Consider the following 16,929-nt stretch of genomic DNA (forward strand, 5'->3'; position numbering starts at 1 on the left):
GAAGTGGTGTTGCGCTCGGCGGAGGCTCTCTAGGCTTGGGGGCCAGCGACTCGATAGCCGGAAGTCCTCCGAGCTGAAGCGGAGCCCGCTGCCACCCCGCCTAGACATCAGTTCTCTCCAGCTTGCAGCCAGGATGGCCGAACGTGCGGCGCTGGAGGAACTAGTGCGACTTCAGGGAGAGCATGTGCGGGAACTGAAACAGCAGAAGGCCAGCGCTGAGCAGGTGCGACCCGGGCGGCAGGGGAGGGGCCAAAGCAAGGCCGGGGAGGAGGTAGAGCCGGGTGGTCGGTAGAGGACTGGGGTGTGAGGGAGAAGGGTTCCAGCTGGTAGGGAGGAGGACGAACTAGGTGGTGAGGTAGCCGGGCAGGACTCGAGAGAAGCAAAGCTAGGCCGGGGGTAGAGATCTGTTCCAGATCCTGATGGAGGGGTATTGAATGAATGGTTGAGGGGGAGGTGAGCTGCGGCTGTGACAGCCAGCGCCTACTTTTTCTCCACAGATCGAGGAGGAAGTGGCAAAACTACTGAAACTGAAGGCACAGCTGGGCCCTGATGAAGGGAAACACAAGTTTGTGCTCAAAACCCCCAAGGTAAGTGTCATTCCTTTAGGGAGCCTATGAGAGGGTCTCTAATTACACTCACAAGGACGTATATGCCCGATTCCCTGAACCAGGTTACTGAGAATTACCTGAAATGCCGGTGCCAGGCTGGATTGGACTCTACCTGAGTCATCCTGGGATGGCAAAGTGATGCCAGAAACTAAGCCAGCCAGGAGCTAAGGGGAGTCTGTCTGTTACTGCTACCCCTTCTTTCATTCAGTAAATACTTGAGTGTTAACTACGTGCCAAGCGCTGTACAAACCAATGGGTGAACAATATAGCTTGCCCTTATGGAGCTTACATTCTAGTGAAGGCAACAGAGTTAGTGCAGATAATCCCACACATGGAAATGTCATTACACATTGTGATAAACGACATAAATAATAAGGATGCTCTAAGAAAAATATGGGAGAACTGGGGAGACTGAGAAAGCGTCACTGAAGTGATATCCTAACTGACCTAACAGATGAGTGGGAGATACCCAGGGGAAGAGTATGAGGAAAATAGGCCCAGGGAGCGTATGGAAACCCTGAAGCAAGAAGGAACCGTGGTAGTTTCCAAGACTGGAAGAGACCTGTATGACTAGACCCAAACTAGAAGAGAGTCAGATGAGGTTGGAGGTTCCTAGCTCAGCTTCCAGGATTCCAGTGCAGATGCCACTTTCTGAAACTTCTATAAAGAGAACTATTTACCCCTTCATCTGGGTTCCTTTGCACTTTACATTTATCTCTGTTGTTGCATTTATTGCTGACTTTTAGTTATTCACATAGTTTATCTACAATGAGAGGCTAAGACAAGGTCACGTGGAACTAAATAGGTCTTCAATGAATGTATGTGAAATTGAACTCCAAAGGAGAGGGGAGATGATCTGTCTTCCTTATGTTGAGGTGTCCCCTTTTAAGGTTAATTCTTTGCATTCCTAAATTCATTGAGCTATTCCTCATTTCAAAGGTTAAGGAGACAGTGTAAAATCTCAAGGCAGCGGTCATCAATAGTCATTCAAACTCTTAGGTGAAAAGATAAATGGGGAATTTATGAAAGATCAAACTGGCCTCACTTAAACGCAGTGATTAATCCTAACGTCACTAAAAGTAGGACAGTGAGACATCTTCCTTATGTGATGCAATATGAAGTGCACAGCACCACCTATGAAGTTTTCTTGCCAAGAAAAATTGAACCTGAATCTAATCAGGTCTTCAGACCTAACTACCCATTTACAGGAAATATGGGGGATGGTCAAATATGTTAAATGACACATTGAGTATATTGGTAACTAAATCTAGAATGTGATCAGTTCCTTAGGACGAAAGGACTCAGTTTCCTCGAAAATAAATGACATATTTTTCAAAAGGGAAGGCGCCCAGCTGGTGTGGCCCAGCGGCTGGGTGTGGGCCCAGGAGCCAAGAGGTTGCTGGTTCAATTCCCGGTCAGGAAACATGCCCGAGTTGCTACTCAGTCCCCAGTAGGATTGATGATGCTTTTTTGTCATCGATGTTTCTATCTCTCTATCCCTTTCCCTTCCTCTCTCTCTCAAAATCAATAAAAATGTATTTTTTTTAAAAAAGGAAACTGTTGTAGATTAAATAGACATGAGCCATTTCAACCAAATACAATGCATAGATTTCATTTAAAATCTGATTCAAACAAGCCAACCATAAAAAGATACTGAGGCAGTCGGGGAAAATTAAACAGGGATTGGGCATTAAGATAATATTAAAGGGTTGGTGTTAGATATTTTGGATGTATTGAAGGTATTGTAATGTTTGGGATTTTTTTTAAATTGATTTTTTTAGACAGAGGAAAGGAGAGGGAGAGAGAGAAAGAAACATTAATCGTCTGCCTCCTGCATGCCCTCGGTTGGGTATCCAGCCAGAAACCCAGGCCTAACCGAGAATCAACCAGTGAGTGACCTTTTGGTGCAAGGGACACTGCTCACCTAACTGAGCCACACTGGCCAGGGCAGTTTTTTTTATTCTTTATGTGTTAGAGAATCATACTGAAATATTTGTGGGTGAAATGATAAGATTGATGTCAGGGGATTTACTTTAAAATATCCCAGAGGGGGAAAAAGGGTTGGGGCTTAGGTGAAATAAGAATAACAGCCGAAACCGGTTTGGCTCAGTGGATAGAGCGTCAGCCTGCGGACTGAAAGGTCCCGGGTTCGATTCCGGTCAGGGGCATGTGCCTGGGTTGCGGGCACGTCCCCAATGGGCAATGTGCAGGAGGCAGCTGATCGATGTTTCTCTCTCATCGATGTTTCTAACTCTATCTCTCTCCCTTCCTCTCTGTGGAAAATCAATAAAATATATTAAAAAATAAAAAAATAAAAAGAATAACAGATGTTGCCCTAGCCAGCTTGGTTCAGTGGATAGAGCATTGGTCTGCGGACAGAAGGGTCCCAGGTTCGATTCCGGCCAAGGGCACATGCCTGGGTTGTGGGCTCAATCCCCAGTGGGGTGTGTGCAGGAGGCAGCCGATCAATGATTCTCTCTCATCATTGATGTTTCTCTCTCTCCCTCCTTCTTCCTTTCTCTCTGAAATCAATAAAGAAATATATTTTTTTTAAAAAAGAGTAACAGATATTGATGGTAGTTGAAGCTGGGTAATAGATACATGGTAGTCTATTCTCTATAATTTAGTTTGAAGTTTTCCATAATATAATGTTAAAAGAAAATGAAATTATACTGGAGAGTTAATATCCAGTTTAATTTGTTGAAACACATTTCTTGACATGTGATTCATATTAATAACAGAAAACTCAGTATCATGGGGACAGTGCTTTTGCAAGGGCTCTTTCTGGTCAAAATTATTTTCATAATGTTATTTGCCATTTTTTACTTCATTTGCAATGAAGGTGCAAAAGCACTGGTGAGTAGAACTGCTCATGGTGTCTAAGCACAAATCAAAATACTGGCACTAAATTGTACTGATAGTCATTTTGTTTTTACTTTAATACTCTCATAGTAAAAAAAATCAATTTCACTTAACATCCTTGACAAAACAGTAAAAATTATTAATTCTTTTGAATCTCAGCCCGTGAGTACACTTTTTTTGTTTTGTTAATACTCCTTGAGAATATTTTCCCATTGATTTTTAGAGAGTGGAATGGCGGGGGGGGGCGGGGGGGGGGGACGGGGGACGGGGACGGAGGACAGAGAGAAAGAAAGAAAAAAAACAACAATGTGAGAGAGACACATCGATTAGTTGCCTCCTGCACACACTCCAACTGGAGCTGGAGATCCAACCTGCAATCTAGGTACGTGCCCTTGACTGGGAATTGAACCCGTGACCTTTCGGTGTGTGGGCCGGTGCTCTAACCACTGAAACACAGGGCTTGAGTACATTTTAAAATATTCTGTGATGAAATGGGAAGTCCACATAAAGCACTTCTACCGCATTCCAAAACAAAAAACACTTGTGCCATTAGGTGAGTTGTAAGCTGAACTAGCTACTTTTTTCACAGGACACCATTTTTATTTGAAAGAAAAACTGAAACATAAACTATTACTTTAAAGATTGAGGGTATTTAGAAGACATTTTCAGAAAAATGAACCAAGTGAGCCTTGTCACTTCAAGGAAAACATTTCACAATATTTGTTGCCAGTGATAAAATTTAAGTGATCAGGTGAAAGTTAGGATTTTAGAAAAGTTCTATTTTCTACCTTGAGCTTGACAGCTTCCCAGTACTTAAAGACCTTCCTGCTGCCCTAACCGGTTTGGCTCAGTGGATAGAGCATCGGCCTGCGGACTGAGGGTTCCCAGGTTCGATTCCAGTCAGGGGCATGTACCTTGGTTGCAGGCACATTCCCAGTAGGGGGTGTGCAGGAGGCAGCTGATCAATGCTTCTCTCTCACCGATGTTTCTAACTCTATCCCTCTCCCTTCCTCTCTGTAAAAAAATCAATAAAGCATACTTAAAAAAAAAAAAAAAGACTTTCCTGCTAAGATCTATGGTAATATTAACAAATCTGGTTTTCTGATATTATATAAGGAAGTGAGTGTACCAATATTTGGAAGATCTGTATAACCGGTATCAATGAACCAATATTTTCCAATAACCAATGTGTGATGTCATAAAATCATGCATGGATAAAAGATCCATTCAAAGTAAAAGATAGAGTAATAGATATTTTTTAAATTCTAGTAAAATATACATAACATAAAATTTGCCTTTTTTTTTTAATCCTCACCCAAGGATATTTTTTCCATTGATTTTTGTAGAGAGTGGAGAGGAGGAGGAGGGGGTGTGCAGGAGGCAGCCGATCAATTGATCAATGATTTTCTCTCATCGATGTTTTTACCTCTCTCTCCTCCCTTCTTCTCTCTGAAATCAATAAAAACGTTTTTTTTAGGGGCTGGTACATGGGTCAGGGAGCAGAAAAAGGGCCCCCGCGTGGGATCTCTGGGCAGATGATTTTCTGGCCTAGCTTGGAGATAAAGGAAATGCTACTGGTCAGTTAAGAACTTTGTCCACTGGACAGGGAAGGGGAGAGGTATTCTGGAACCAAGGCATTGCCGGTAGAGTTCAAACTGGGCCCTGACATAAAAACGTTTTTTTTTTAATGAACAAATTAGAGAACAAATAATATTCATTAGGATTGTTTTAAGTTATGTTGGGAAAGGATGTTACTTGTAAAATTGGGAGTTCAGCCAGTTAAGCCAGTTTGCGTTGGCCACATGCCTGTCAGCAGGTAGGTGCTTCCTACGAGGCAGGAAATGTGTTATCCCAGAAAAAGAGTTTTTAAGAAAACTCAGAGAATAGAGTCCTAAGAATCCTAGGAAATAGAACCAAGCTTAAAAGGAAATGGAACTTGGAAGGGTGATAGCAAATAGGTGTGGTGATTAATAGGGAATTGTTGTACTTGTTTTACAACTCCGTGGCCTGTAGGAAAATCGAAATTTGCATTTGTCATTGCTGAGGTCATGCTTTTATATTTATAGATCTTATTGTTTTTGTTTGTGTGTTTTTTAAATCCCATCCTGGTTCTTCGGCTGATTTTGACGCCAAGGGCACAAGGGACTACAATCCCCGGCAGATGGCAGTTCGGGAGAAGGTGTTTGATATAATCATCAGCTGCTTCAAACGCCATGGTGCAGAAGTAATTGATACACCCGTGTTTGAACTAAAGGTGAGAGAAGAGTAAGAAATTGCATGGTGGGAGAATGGGTATGTGAACAACAAGAGGATTACAAGAGAGTGAGGCCCAAAGGTCTCTCTCCTGTTGTGGACAAAGACCAGTATTTTCTCCAGTGAGAAAGGGGATGGGGCTGGCTTAGAGGAAGAGGTCCTGCTTTTTATTTACCTGGTTTTGGCCAGCGGCTTTCAAAAGAGAACCCTTCTAGCCCTAGCTGGTTTGGCTCAGTGGATAGAGTGTCGGCCTGTGGACTGAAGGGTCCCTGGTTTGATTCCAGTCAAGGGCATGTGCTGGGTTTGCGAGCTCTGTCCACAATAGGGGGCATGCAGGAGGCAGCCAATGATTCTCTCTCATCATTGATGTTTCTATCTCTCTTTCCCTCTCCCTTCCTCTCTGAAATCAATAAAATATAAATATATATATAAATATTTTTTTAAAAATTAGAGATGGCAAGCCCTGACCAGGTAGCTCAGTTGATTAGAGCATCATTCTGATACACCAAGGTTGCAGGCACATAAAAGAATCAATCAATGAATGCGTAAATAACTGGAAAAACAAATATATATATATATATATATATATATATATATATATACACACACACACATATCAAATCAATTTTAAAAAAATACTGAGATATTGATGTGTTAAAGAAATTAGAAATTGCAGATTTTCTCTTCAGATTGCAGCTTAAAATGCCATTCGTCCAGTAATTCTCTGCAACTACCCTGCCTAAAGTAGCCCTTATCTATCGCAGCAACCTGTTTGATTTTCTTTAGAGCAGGTATCACTATCTGAAATTATCTGTTTTCTTGCATTAGTGTATTGCTGGTTTTTTCTCACTTAAATAGAAGACCCATGAGGACATGGACTGCCTTTGTCTTATTCAAGAACAGACATGTGTGGTGGGCATTTATCTGCAGGCTAAATTTATAGAAATGGAATGCTGAGCAGAACGATTGTACTCATTTATATTTTTACCAACTGTATTAGTTTTCTAGGATTGCCATAACAAGGTATCATACTCTGGGTAGCTTAAAAAACATAAATTTATTGTCTGGAGCTAAAAGTATAAGATGTTGTTTCCTTCTGAAGCCGTGAGAGGAGGATCTGTTCCCGGACTCTCCATGGCTTGTGGATGGTGTCTTTTCCCTGTATCTTCACAGCATCTTCCCTCTGTGTCCGCATTTCCTCTTTTTGTAAGGACACCGGTTATATTGAATTAGGGCCCACCCTAATGACTTCATTTTAGCGTAATTACCTCTTTAAAGATCCTATCTCCAAATACAGTCACATTCTGAGGTTACTAGGGGATAGGACTTTAAAATATGAATGTTGTGGAGGACACAGTTCAGCCTATAAGACCAACCAATGTGCGAGTTTTTCTGCTTCTACAACACGGACTTTTCAAGCTTTTTAAACTTTGGCAACTAGAAGGTGAAATAAGTTATTGAACATATTACAGGGCAAGGACTGCTTTTGACATTGTTGAAATCTCAGGTGTCATAAAAACATTAATGATTGTTGATCTAATAACCCACCCCTAGTTTAGCCTCAGAAAAAAATATGTGTTCCCAAATATATTTATTTAAATGTTATAGAACTTATTAAAGAATTGGAATAACCTAAACACCTAACAGTGTAATCCTAGGAAGGAATACAGAGCTGCTTCTCACTGAAATATTATGCAGCTTTTAAAAATAAAATTTCAGCTGTCACAAAATGGAAATAGTGATAAGCAGAAGACAAAATCGGTGTTTCCTTTTTTTCTTAATCCTCACCCAAGGATATTTTTCCATTGATTTTTAGAGAGAGTGGGAAAGACAGAGAGAAATATCGATGTGAGAGAAACACATCAATTGGTTGCCTCCTGCACGAGCCTGGACCAGGTACCCTGCAATCAAGGTACGTGCCCTTGACCCGGAATCGAACCCGGGACCCTTCAGTCTGCAGGCTGACGCTCTATCCAGGGGTCCTCAGACTTTTTAAACAGGGGGCCAGTTCACTGTCCCTCAGACCGTTGGAGGGCCGGACTATATTAAAAAAAAACTATGAACAAATTCCTATGCACACTGCACATATCTTATTTTGAAGTAAAAAAACAAAACGGGAACAAATACAATATTTGTATTTGCATGTGGCCCATGGGCCGTAGTTTGAGGACCCCTGGACTCTATCCACTGAACCAAACTGGCTGGGGCTCCTTTTGATTATAACTAAATTAAATACATAAGCCATTGGGATAGAGGGCAGAGGAAATACAGACAAGCGAATTTTCGTTTTCAAAGCTTCTTTTAAATTGTACTTATCATTGTGACCACATTTCTTTATGTTTTCTTCAGGAAACACTGACTGGAAAGTATGGGGAAGACTCTAAGCTTATCTATGACCTGAAAGACCAGGGTGGGGAGCTGCTGTCCCTTCGCTATGACCTCACTGTATCTTTCTACATGTGGGCTCTTGACACTTTGGGTTGATTGGCCTTCACTGGGCTGGGGCTATTTCTAGCTCAGGTTTGGGGACAGCCAGACATGAGTGGGATCAAATATGACGCCTTTGGCAATCAGGGGAATCATTTCTCTAAACCAGGAGCAGGACTTTGGCTAAACAGAGCATAGCCTTAGAAGTTTTCTGAAATCTGAGTGAGGCCTCAGCTTTATGTCAGGGCCCAGTTTTAACTCTACCGGCAATGCCTTGGTTCCAGAATACCTCTCCCCTTCCCTGTCCAGTGGACAAAGTTCTTAACTGACCAGTAGCATTTCCTTTATCTCCAAGCTAGGCCAGAAAATCATCTGCCCAGAGATCCCACGTGGGGCCCTTTTTCTGCTCCCTGACCCACGTACCCAGCCCCTGCTGTGCTCAGCATAGCCCATGGTGGAAACACTACCAAAGGGAAAGGAGCCTTAATCTTTTCTTTTTGCCTTAATCTTTTTTGAGCTGCCCCTTATGTTCACAAAGTTGTTGTTTCTTTTTTAATGTTCAGAAATGCTGTTAATCTTACGGGTGTTGGCTTTACCTGCGCAGGGAGGGGCTAGACCCTTGCTTCTGTTGGTGATGATAATCAACTTCCAGACTGTGGTAGGAGGGGCTTTCTCCTTAACTCTTATTATCAGGTTCCTTTTGCTCGATATTTGGCAATGAATAAACTGACCAACATTAAACGCTACCACATAGCAAAAGTATATCGGCGGGATAACCCAGCCATGACCCGTGGCCGATATCGGGAATTCTACCAGTGTGTGAGTATGTGGCTAACTTGGCCCTCCCTCAAGCCAGTGGAATCTGCTGAGCACCCATGGTGTCCTGAGCAAACTTGGTGCCCCAGATAATGCTAACCCTTAGGTTTCTTTGGTATTTTCCTATAGATTTCACAAAGGGGAGGGAGAACAGGGGTTATTCTCCCCATTTTATATATGGGTAAATTTGATTCTCAGAATAAAGAGATCATAGGGATAAGAAAGGCAAAGTCAGCACTAGAACTCTTGGTCCAGTGCTCTTCATATTAAACCACAGTGATAGGATCAGAGTAAAGGATGAGCAAATTGGATTTGAGGTATGAAATAATCCAGACTGGTGGGCAGAGCTTCTGAATAAATAGAGAAAATAACTAGGACTAAGGTTGTATAGTTGCCCTCCAGTGGTAGGAGGAAATAGCAAAAGTAGATGAATGAGTTGATGAACACTAGTCCAATAGATGGAAAGGAAACCAGTAGTAGTGAGAGACCCAAGAATGCTGGGGTTTTCCTCTGGGCTAATGATAGAGAATGAAAAAAAGTGGTCTATGCAAACTGGCCTTTCAGAGAGAGCAAGAGCAGAGCTCCCAAGGATCCCCTCTGAAAAACCCCCGAGGACCTCTACCTCTCTCCCTGCAGGATTTCGACATTGCTGGGCAATTTGACCCCATGATCCCTGATGCAGAGTGCCTGAAGATCATGTGTGAGATCCTGAATTCACTTCAGATAGGTGACTTCCTGGTCAAGGTCAGAGCTGAACAAGGCTGGGAGGGCAAAGTTGGGCCTGGCCTCTCACAGGAGAAGGTCTTTGTGCAGAGGGACCAGTAGCCTAAGGGACCAAAGCTATGGAGGGTCATGTAAAGAGATGCTTTGGGTCCCTGCAGGTGAATGATCGGCGCATCCTAGATGGGATGTTTGCGATCTGTGGGGTTCCTGATAGCAAGTTCCGTACCATCTGCTCGTCAGTGGACAAGCTGGACAAGGTAATGACCCAAACATCTGACTCCTTTATTCCCAGATCCCACCCTGCCTTGACAAATGGAAAACAAGGGGGGGGTGGGGGCGGGGGGTGGGAGGGGGCTGCCTCTGTGCCCACCAGGGAAAAATTAGCCTTAGGATGTAGGTTGAAGGGCAGCTTCTGCTCCAAGACTGCCCCTGAGGAGGGCCCATACTTGTTCTGTGGGGAAGGTGCCCAAGGGTCCCTGACTGCTATCTGTCTGCCCAGGTGCCCTGGGAGGAAGTAAAGAACGAGATGGTGGGAGAGAAGGGCCTCGCACCCGAGGTGGCTGACCGCATTGGGGACTATGTCCAGCAGCATGGTGAGGAATGAACCCTGCCTCCCCATCAGCCATCCCACTGCCCTAAATCCTTAAGCTGAAACTCTCCTCTCCATGTGTGTATAAATGTAGGAGAGAGAGACAGAGAGAATGGGAGAGAGACAGAGAAGTGGGAATTGGGCGGGGAGTGGGGGGAGCACACATACATGTACAACCCAGGCAAAAAGATACAGCCCCTACTTTTTTCTTCTGATCAGTCATTCTTGCTTGCAAATCTGTCTCCCCAGGTGGGGTATCCCTGGTGGAACAGCTGCTCCAGGATCCTAAACTGTCTCAAAACAAGCAGGCCTTGGAGGGCCTGGGAGACCTGAAGCTGCTGTTTGAGTACTTGACCCTGTTTGGCATTGCTGACAAGGTGAGTCAGGTTGGGGATGGGAGCCCTCGCTGTGCTCTGGGGCTTCAGGTCCTTGATCCTCATCTGGTACTGACATGTTCTTGTCCCCACAGATCTCCTTCGACCTGAGCCTTGCTCGCGGGCTGGACTACTATACTGGAGTGATCTATGAGGCGGTGCTACTACAGACCGCAGCCCAGGCAGGGGAAGAGCCCCTGGGTGTGGGCAGTGTGGCTGCTGGAGGCCGCTATGATGGGCTGGTGGGCATGTTTGACCCCAAAGGGCGCAAGGTGCCATGTGTGGGGCTCAGCATTGGTGTGGAGCGGATCTTTTCCATTGTGGAGCAGAGGCTAGAGGTGAGTAGAAGACAATCTGGGCAGGCAGTGGCAACTGGGCTATCTTCTTTGATCCCCCGGGGGGTCACTTTGGGCAAGGAGCATCTTTGCAGAGAAATGGAGAAAAGATGGACACTACTACTCAGACTCCCACCCCATTATAGGACAGCTTTATGGATTTCTGATCATTCTTTTTTCACAAAATATCTTGTTCTGGGTCCCTTCTTCCCTCAGAGCTGTCAGGAATCTAGGCTGGTAAAATTTTTACAACAGCCTTCTGAAAGTAGCTACTTTTACTGTCTTTAGAGAACTAAAGATTTTCGATTAAATACCTCAAAGTCATGAATCTCTTAAGTGACAGAGTCCATTTGAATCCAGGCAGTCTAACTGTAAAGTCTTGCTCCTAACCATGCTGTGATAGTCTCTGATGGGGGAGCGTGTGTCTGAGGCCCTGAGACCCTAAGATGGCTGTCCTGACTCTAGCACCGGGAGTACCACCAGGGAAACCCCTCGTGGCCTCAAGTGCACCTTTGTTGCTGCTGCTCTTAACTGGCTGGTTGCATTTCATCCCCTGGAGAAAGCTCTGGCAGTAACCTTCCCACTGCTCCATCCTTTTCTCTAGGTGGAAACCACCCGTTTCCCAATTAAGGTCACTGTTCCAACAGGCATCTTACGTTGTAGGAACTATGCAAATAGTTTTCCAGAAAAAGACAAGGGGCGGCAGCAGCATCCTCCCTTCCCCCATCCACACACACCTTGGGTTGTACCCGATGGGCTGTACCCTCTCAACTGGCAGATAGTAAGTGGGAACTAGAACTGCTAGGGCTGATTGGATTGCCTGATGGGCTCACAGTATCACTTCTGTGTTACTGTTCTTGTGGGCCCTTAAGGTAGATGGAAGTAAGCTAGAAGTTTCTATAAATAAGCTACCTTTGCCCTCACCCTAGGTAATTTATTCTGGCACGTCAGATGTACAAGCTAGTCAGTTTATTTTTTTTTCTTTAATATATTTTTATTTATGTCAGAGAGAAAGGGAGAGGGAGGGAGAGATAGAAATATCAGAGAGAAAATCATTGATTGGCTGCCTCCTGCTTGAAACCCAGGCATGTGCCCTGACTGGGAATTGAACTGTGATCCCCTGGTTCATAGGTCAGCACTCAACCACTGAGCCACACTGGCTGGGCCCAGTCAATTTAATTCTTTTTTGTGTTTTTTTTTAATATATTTTGATTTTTTACAGAGAGGAAGGGAGAGGGATAGAGAGTTAGAAACATCGATGAGAGAATCCAGCTGCCTCCTGTACACCCCCTACTGGAGATGTGCCCGCAACCAAGGTACATGCCCTTGACCGGAATTGAACCTGGGACCCTTCAGTCCACAGGCCAACGCTCTATCCACTGAGCCAAACCGGTTAGGGCCAATTTACTTCTTATATCATCTAAGAGCTACCTTATGCCCAGTTGCTGGACATGAGGAGACTGGGCCCCTGCCCTGATGGAGCTGGCTGAGTTGGGCTTGGTCTCAGGATCCTGACAAGGGCCTGCTCTCTTCGCTCTATGACAGTGTTACGAAGGGTAGCCCAGCTCTCTGACTTTTATCTGCACCTTCCCCAGGCATTGGAGGAGAAAGTACGGACTACAGAGACACAGGTGCTTGTGGCATCCGCACAGAAGAAGCTGCTGGAGGAGAGACTGAAGCTCGTCTCAGAGCTGTGGGATGCTGGGATCAAGGTACTGGAGGCAAGCCCCCGGGTGGCAGCAAACGGGAATGCTGGGCTCAGACTAAACACAAGCTCACCCTGCTATCCTGCGATTTCTTGGGGCGGAACTCCGAGCTAGGTGACAGGTTGGGCCCCAGGAGGTTGATCCTGAGGAATGCAGAAGTCAGCCTTCATCTTCTGCCCGGGTCCCCTGCAGGCTGAGCTGCTTTACAAGAAAAACCCAAAGTTACTGAACCAGCTGCAGTACTGTGAGGAGGCAGGCATCCCACTGGTGGCCATCATCGGTGAGCAGGAGCTCAAGGATGGGGTCGTCAAGCTCCGTTCAGTGGCCAGCAGAGAAGAGGTAAGTAGGTGGGCAGGAAGGCTGAGGGACAGGGCATGTCTGCCATTTCAGCAGGCCAATGCCCATTCAAGACCTAAGCAAAAGCCTGGTGTTCTTACAAGTACACACTTGTAAAGGATGTAAGGGCTGTTATTAGGATCCTGGTAGGATAAGATTCCATGCCCACAAACACCCTGTCTCTGGCTCCCCTAAGAAGCACTGTCCACCCTGAATGTTCTGGGTTCCTGCTCTCAGCTGAGCCAAACCTGGTGACCAGAGGGAGGAGTGGGCACTCAGGGAGCAGTGGAGTGGAAGCTGCTCATACCACTTTCTTCCCCCATCCTGGCCAGGTGGATGTCCGAAGAGAAGACCTTGTGAAGGAAATCAAAAGGAGAACAAGCCCGCCCCTTTGCATCTGCTGAATTGAGCAAACTCTGAGGAAAGTGGACGGGCACTGTTTAAGGCTAAGACAAAACTCTGCATATACACTTCAGCCTCTTCGCACACTTCCAGTGGGAAACCGGAAGAGTGGTCAAAACAGAGACTTTTTATTTTTATTATTATTTTATTGATAATCACAGGTAATTTTATGTGCCATTTTCCATAGGAAGCCCTGGGGGCTCAATCCAGTCTGGCCCCTAGGCTACAAGGACCGCGCCTGAGATGGCCCCCTCTGCGGGCCCTCCGCCAGGAGGGGCACTGCTCCCCACAGCCCGTCACCAAAGGTGCAATAAAATATCTCAACCACTGCAGCCCGTCTGTGTCGCTATAGCCTGGCTAGCCCCTTCCTGCCCTGTCAGTCTGACCGCTTTAGCGGTGGGAAATGGGGAGAAAGACTGACAGCAGGCTCTTGCCCGGGGTGAAGGGTGCCCCCTGCGTCCTTCTTCCCTCCGTGGTGTGCCAGCCACTGCTCAGGAGCCGAGTCGGCCTGCAAACTCAGCCGCTAGGGTTTCTAGCTTTCACCTGAGGGTCGCGGCGCACGTGCGGCGGATACTCCCACCCCCCGTGGGAGGCGGGGTCGTGCTCAGAGCCAATGCGAGCTTGGGAGGTGGAGGGGTAGGGAAGCTTCCAGAGGCCGATGGGGAGGAGGTTATAAAAGGGACCAACGCCAGACCAGCGCCAGAGCCATGCAGTCCAAGCGGGAGTACGAGGTAAGCGTTTGCCAACGAGGGGTGAACGAGCACCACCTGCGCAGGGAGTGGGGGCCCTGGGGCCCCAGCACAACAGGCGAGGCGGGGGCGGGCGCGGCCATCCGCCATTCCGACCTGCCCTTTCCCCAGCAGCTGTGGTGTGAGAGGGTGAATCCAGAGAACAAGGCGGCGCTGGAGGCGTGGGTCAGGGAGACGGGCATCCGCCTGGTGCAAGTGAACGGGCAGAGGAAGTATGGCGGGCCGCCCCCAGGTACACTAACTAGTCCGGCCCGACGCCTGCCGGGGTGCTGCGCTGGCCTCGACGAGCCCCTTGGGGGAGGCGCCCACTCCGGGTCTCCACAGTCAGACACCCCGAACTCCCCGTTAACCCCTCCCCCTGCAGACGTGCCCCACCCGCCCGCCCCCTCGAAGGAGCCAGCTTTAAGGTGTACTTACTCTGTGCCAGCCCCATTTTAATTCAATTGCCCAATTACGCCAACGACTCGGGGTACGGGTGTTGTACCCATTTCACAGATGCGTGGTCACACGGTCCCACCCGCGCCGGATTCCTGGGCCCAAACCCGGAACCTCCCGATGGATGACGGTGCCTCCCCCACCCCTCCCCCCAGGCTGGGTGGGCAGCCCGCCGCCGCCCGGGTCCGAGGTGTTTATCGGTAGGCTGCCCCAGGACGTGTACGAGCACCAGCTGATCCCACTGTTCCAGCGCGCGGGCCGCCTCTACGAGTTCCGCCTGATGATGACTTTCAGCGGCCTGAACCGGGGCTTTGCCTACGCCCGCTACAGCTCGCGGCGCGGGGCCCAGGCCGCCATCGCCACGCTGCACAACCACCCTCTGCGGCCCTCCTGCCCGCTGCTCGTGTGCCTCAGCACCGAGAAGTGCGAGCTGAGCGTGGACGGGCTGCCGCCGGCTCTGACCCGCCGCGCGCTGCTGCTCGCGCTGCAGCCGCTGGGGCCGGGCCTTCAGGAGGCGCTGCTGCTGCCCAGCCCCGGACTGGCGCTCACGCAGATGGCACTGCTCAAGTTCAGCTCGCACCGTGCAGCGGCCATGGCCAAAAAGGCCCTGATGGAAGGTAGGGGCGGAGGCTGCTGGGGGCCGCTAGTTGGAGCCACAGTATTCTGCCAGGAACTTTACCTCCACACGTCAGTAGGGCGGGTAAAGTAGAAAGATCTTAAGGTCAAGAATGCCCGAATTTGCAACTTTATATTTATTTGAACTCAGCTTTTCAAATTTCCAGTGCTACTACCACTTACCTAAACTTAATACTTCCCATGTTATCTCCTAACTTAACCCTCAACATTCCAATGAAAAATATACAAGGCTCTCCCTCTTTAGAGAAGATTGTTTTAAGAGAAAGGGACTTGCCCGAGGCAGTCCAACTGAGACTGTTGTCTGTTGTGAGAATTAAGCTGGATGCTTAGCACATTCCTTGATTCTTGGCAAGTATTCACAGTAAAGGTTGGTAGTTTTATGGTTTTGCAGTAGATAAAGCCAGCATCCAATCAGTACTCCTCCAAGAAAATTTAGAAGGTAGCTGTTACTGCACCCTTTTTACAAACACAATGAAGACTTATTTTGCCAGAGGTCACATCACCTGGTAATTGTGTGACTTGACTCCTAAGGACTCGCAGGGACTGGGGGCTTGGGTGCAGGGCTAAGACCTGTCCTTGTCTCTGCCTTTTTCCTACAGGGCAGTCACGCCTCTGTGGAGAGCAGGTGGCTGTGGAGTGGCTCAAGCCAGATGTGAAGCACCGACTCCGCCAGCAGCTTGTGGGGCCCTCGCTGAGGTGCCTACAGCCAGAAGGCAGCGGCTTGGCCCTCACTAGGGACAGGCTAGCGTCCCAAGGGGCTCGAACTGCCTTGCAGCTGCTGTGCCAACGGATGAAGCTGGGTAGCCCAGTGTTCCTCACCAAGTGCTTGGGCACAGGCCCTGCTGGCTGGCACCACTTCTGGTACCAGGTGGTGATCCCTGGGCATCCAGTGCCCTTCAGTGGCCTCATCTGGGTTGTGCTAACCATGGAAGGGCAGGATGGGCATGAGGTGGCCAAGGATGCTGTGTCTGCACGGCTGCTGGAGGCACTGAGTGAGTCTGGGGCCAGCCTCCTTTCATGTGCTGGGGCAGTGAGCAAGTCTGGGGCCAGCGTCCTGTCGTCTGCTGGAGCTGAGGCAGGTGCCATGGTTAAGCAGTAACCCCATCCTCTACAGGCAGCCTGAACAAGTCGGCAGAGCCTGTGTCAGTCCCCAACCCAGCAGGTCTGGGCAGCCATCATCTGATCCCCAAAAAGGGAGGAGCATGGGCCCTGCCCTAGGCCTGACACAGCCTCCCCGCTGGGGCACAGCCCCAGTGCACTTGGAGACAGCTCAGATTTGGCTAAGTTGTGGTGAGGGACCTTGCCCTCTCTCTCCCAGCCCAGAGTATCCCTTGGCCTTTCTCTGTGTGACATACACACTCTGTCTCCTCCCACAGCTTAGCATGAATCTTCACTTATTTTCTTGATTTGTCTTTGTTTTTATTTGGGGGATGGCTTTTGTCCCCACCACTTGGTGGTGTGGTGTATGTGTACTGTTGGTTTGTCTATCTACGCTGGTTGTATTTATATTAAACCCCTGGTTGGTGTACACCTGTGTCCGTGCCATCTTGTCCCAGCTGTGGGCTTCTTACACTGGTGGAGTGAGCAGCTCTACTTCCCCTCAGTCCTGAGCCTCTGTTTGCCCATCTCCTTATGCTGTACAAGAGGGTATGCTAAATTCATAGCCTCCGGGGACCCC

At 47.7% G+C, this 16,929-nt stretch overlaps 2 protein-coding genes across 4 annotated transcripts; both read left to right on the plus strand.

Moving 5' to 3' along the window:
* Positions 1 to 48: 48 nt before the first annotated feature.
* HARS1 (histidyl-tRNA synthetase 1) lies at positions 49 to 13,763 on the plus strand. Of its 3 annotated transcripts, XM_036312008.1 has the most exons (13): positions 50 to 223; positions 498 to 587; positions 5,605 to 5,724; positions 8,073 to 8,168; positions 8,844 to 8,969; positions 9,603 to 9,710; positions 9,848 to 9,946; positions 10,189 to 10,282; positions 10,528 to 10,655; positions 10,748 to 10,990; positions 12,583 to 12,699; positions 12,886 to 13,032; positions 13,362 to 13,763. In XM_036312008.1, the coding sequence occupies exons 1-13, from the start codon at positions 134 to 136 to the stop codon at positions 13,431 to 13,433; spliced, it is 1,530 nt and encodes a 509-aa protein (XP_036167901.1). In that variant the 5' UTR covers positions 50 to 133; the 3' UTR covers positions 13,434 to 13,763. The 3 variants fall into 3 exon arrangements, with proteins under 3 accessions (XP_036167902.1, XP_036167903.1, XP_036167901.1); XM_036312009.1 differs by lacking the exon at positions 5,605 to 5,724 and having other exon boundaries at positions 49 to 223; XM_036312010.1 differs by lacking the exons at positions 5,605 to 5,724; positions 8,073 to 8,168; positions 8,844 to 8,969 and having other exon boundaries at positions 49 to 223.
* A 149-nt stretch (positions 13,764 to 13,912) lies between these two features.
* DND1 (DND microRNA-mediated repression inhibitor 1) lies at positions 13,913 to 16,917 on the plus strand. Its single transcript, XM_036312014.1, has 4 exons — positions 13,913 to 14,162; positions 14,295 to 14,412; positions 14,771 to 15,232; positions 15,851 to 16,917. Exons 1-4 carry the CDS (start codon positions 14,139 to 14,141, stop codon positions 16,348 to 16,350), a joined length of 1,104 nt encoding a protein of 367 aa, XP_036167907.1. The 5' UTR covers positions 13,913 to 14,138; the 3' UTR covers positions 16,351 to 16,917.
* Positions 16,918 to 16,929: the final 12 nt, after the last annotated feature.

Source organism: Myotis myotis, unplaced genomic scaffold (assembly GCF_014108235.1).
Source record: "Myotis myotis isolate mMyoMyo1 unplaced genomic scaffold, mMyoMyo1.p scaffold_m19_p_6, whole genome shotgun sequence".
NCBI classification, from domain to species: domain Eukaryota; kingdom Metazoa; phylum Chordata; class Mammalia; order Chiroptera; family Vespertilionidae; genus Myotis; species Myotis myotis.

Bases quoted from the DNA above. Each gene is read 5' to 3' on its own strand.
- HARS1 (XM_036312008.1), top strand. From the start codon at position 134: ATGGCCGAACGTGCGGCGCTGGAGGAACTAGTGCGACTTCAGGGAGAG. The intron at 5,725-8,072 runs GTGAGAGAAGAG...TGTTTTCTTCAG, and splicing joins CACCCGTGTTTGAACTAAAG to GAAACACTGACTGGAAAGTA. The intron at 8,970-9,602 runs GTGAGTATGTGG...CTCTCCCTGCAG, and splicing joins ATCGGGAATTCTACCAGTGT to GATTTCGACATTGCTGGGCA.
- DND1 (XM_036312014.1), top strand. From the start codon at position 14,139: ATGCAGTCCAAGCGGGAGTACGAG. The intron at 14,413-14,770 runs GTACACTAACTA...CCCTCCCCCCAG, and splicing joins GTATGGCGGGCCGCCCCCAG to GCTGGGTGGGCAGCCCGCCG. The intron at 15,233-15,850 runs GTAGGGGCGGAG...TTTTTCCTACAG, and splicing joins CAAAAAGGCCCTGATGGAAG to GGCAGTCACGCCTCTGTGGA.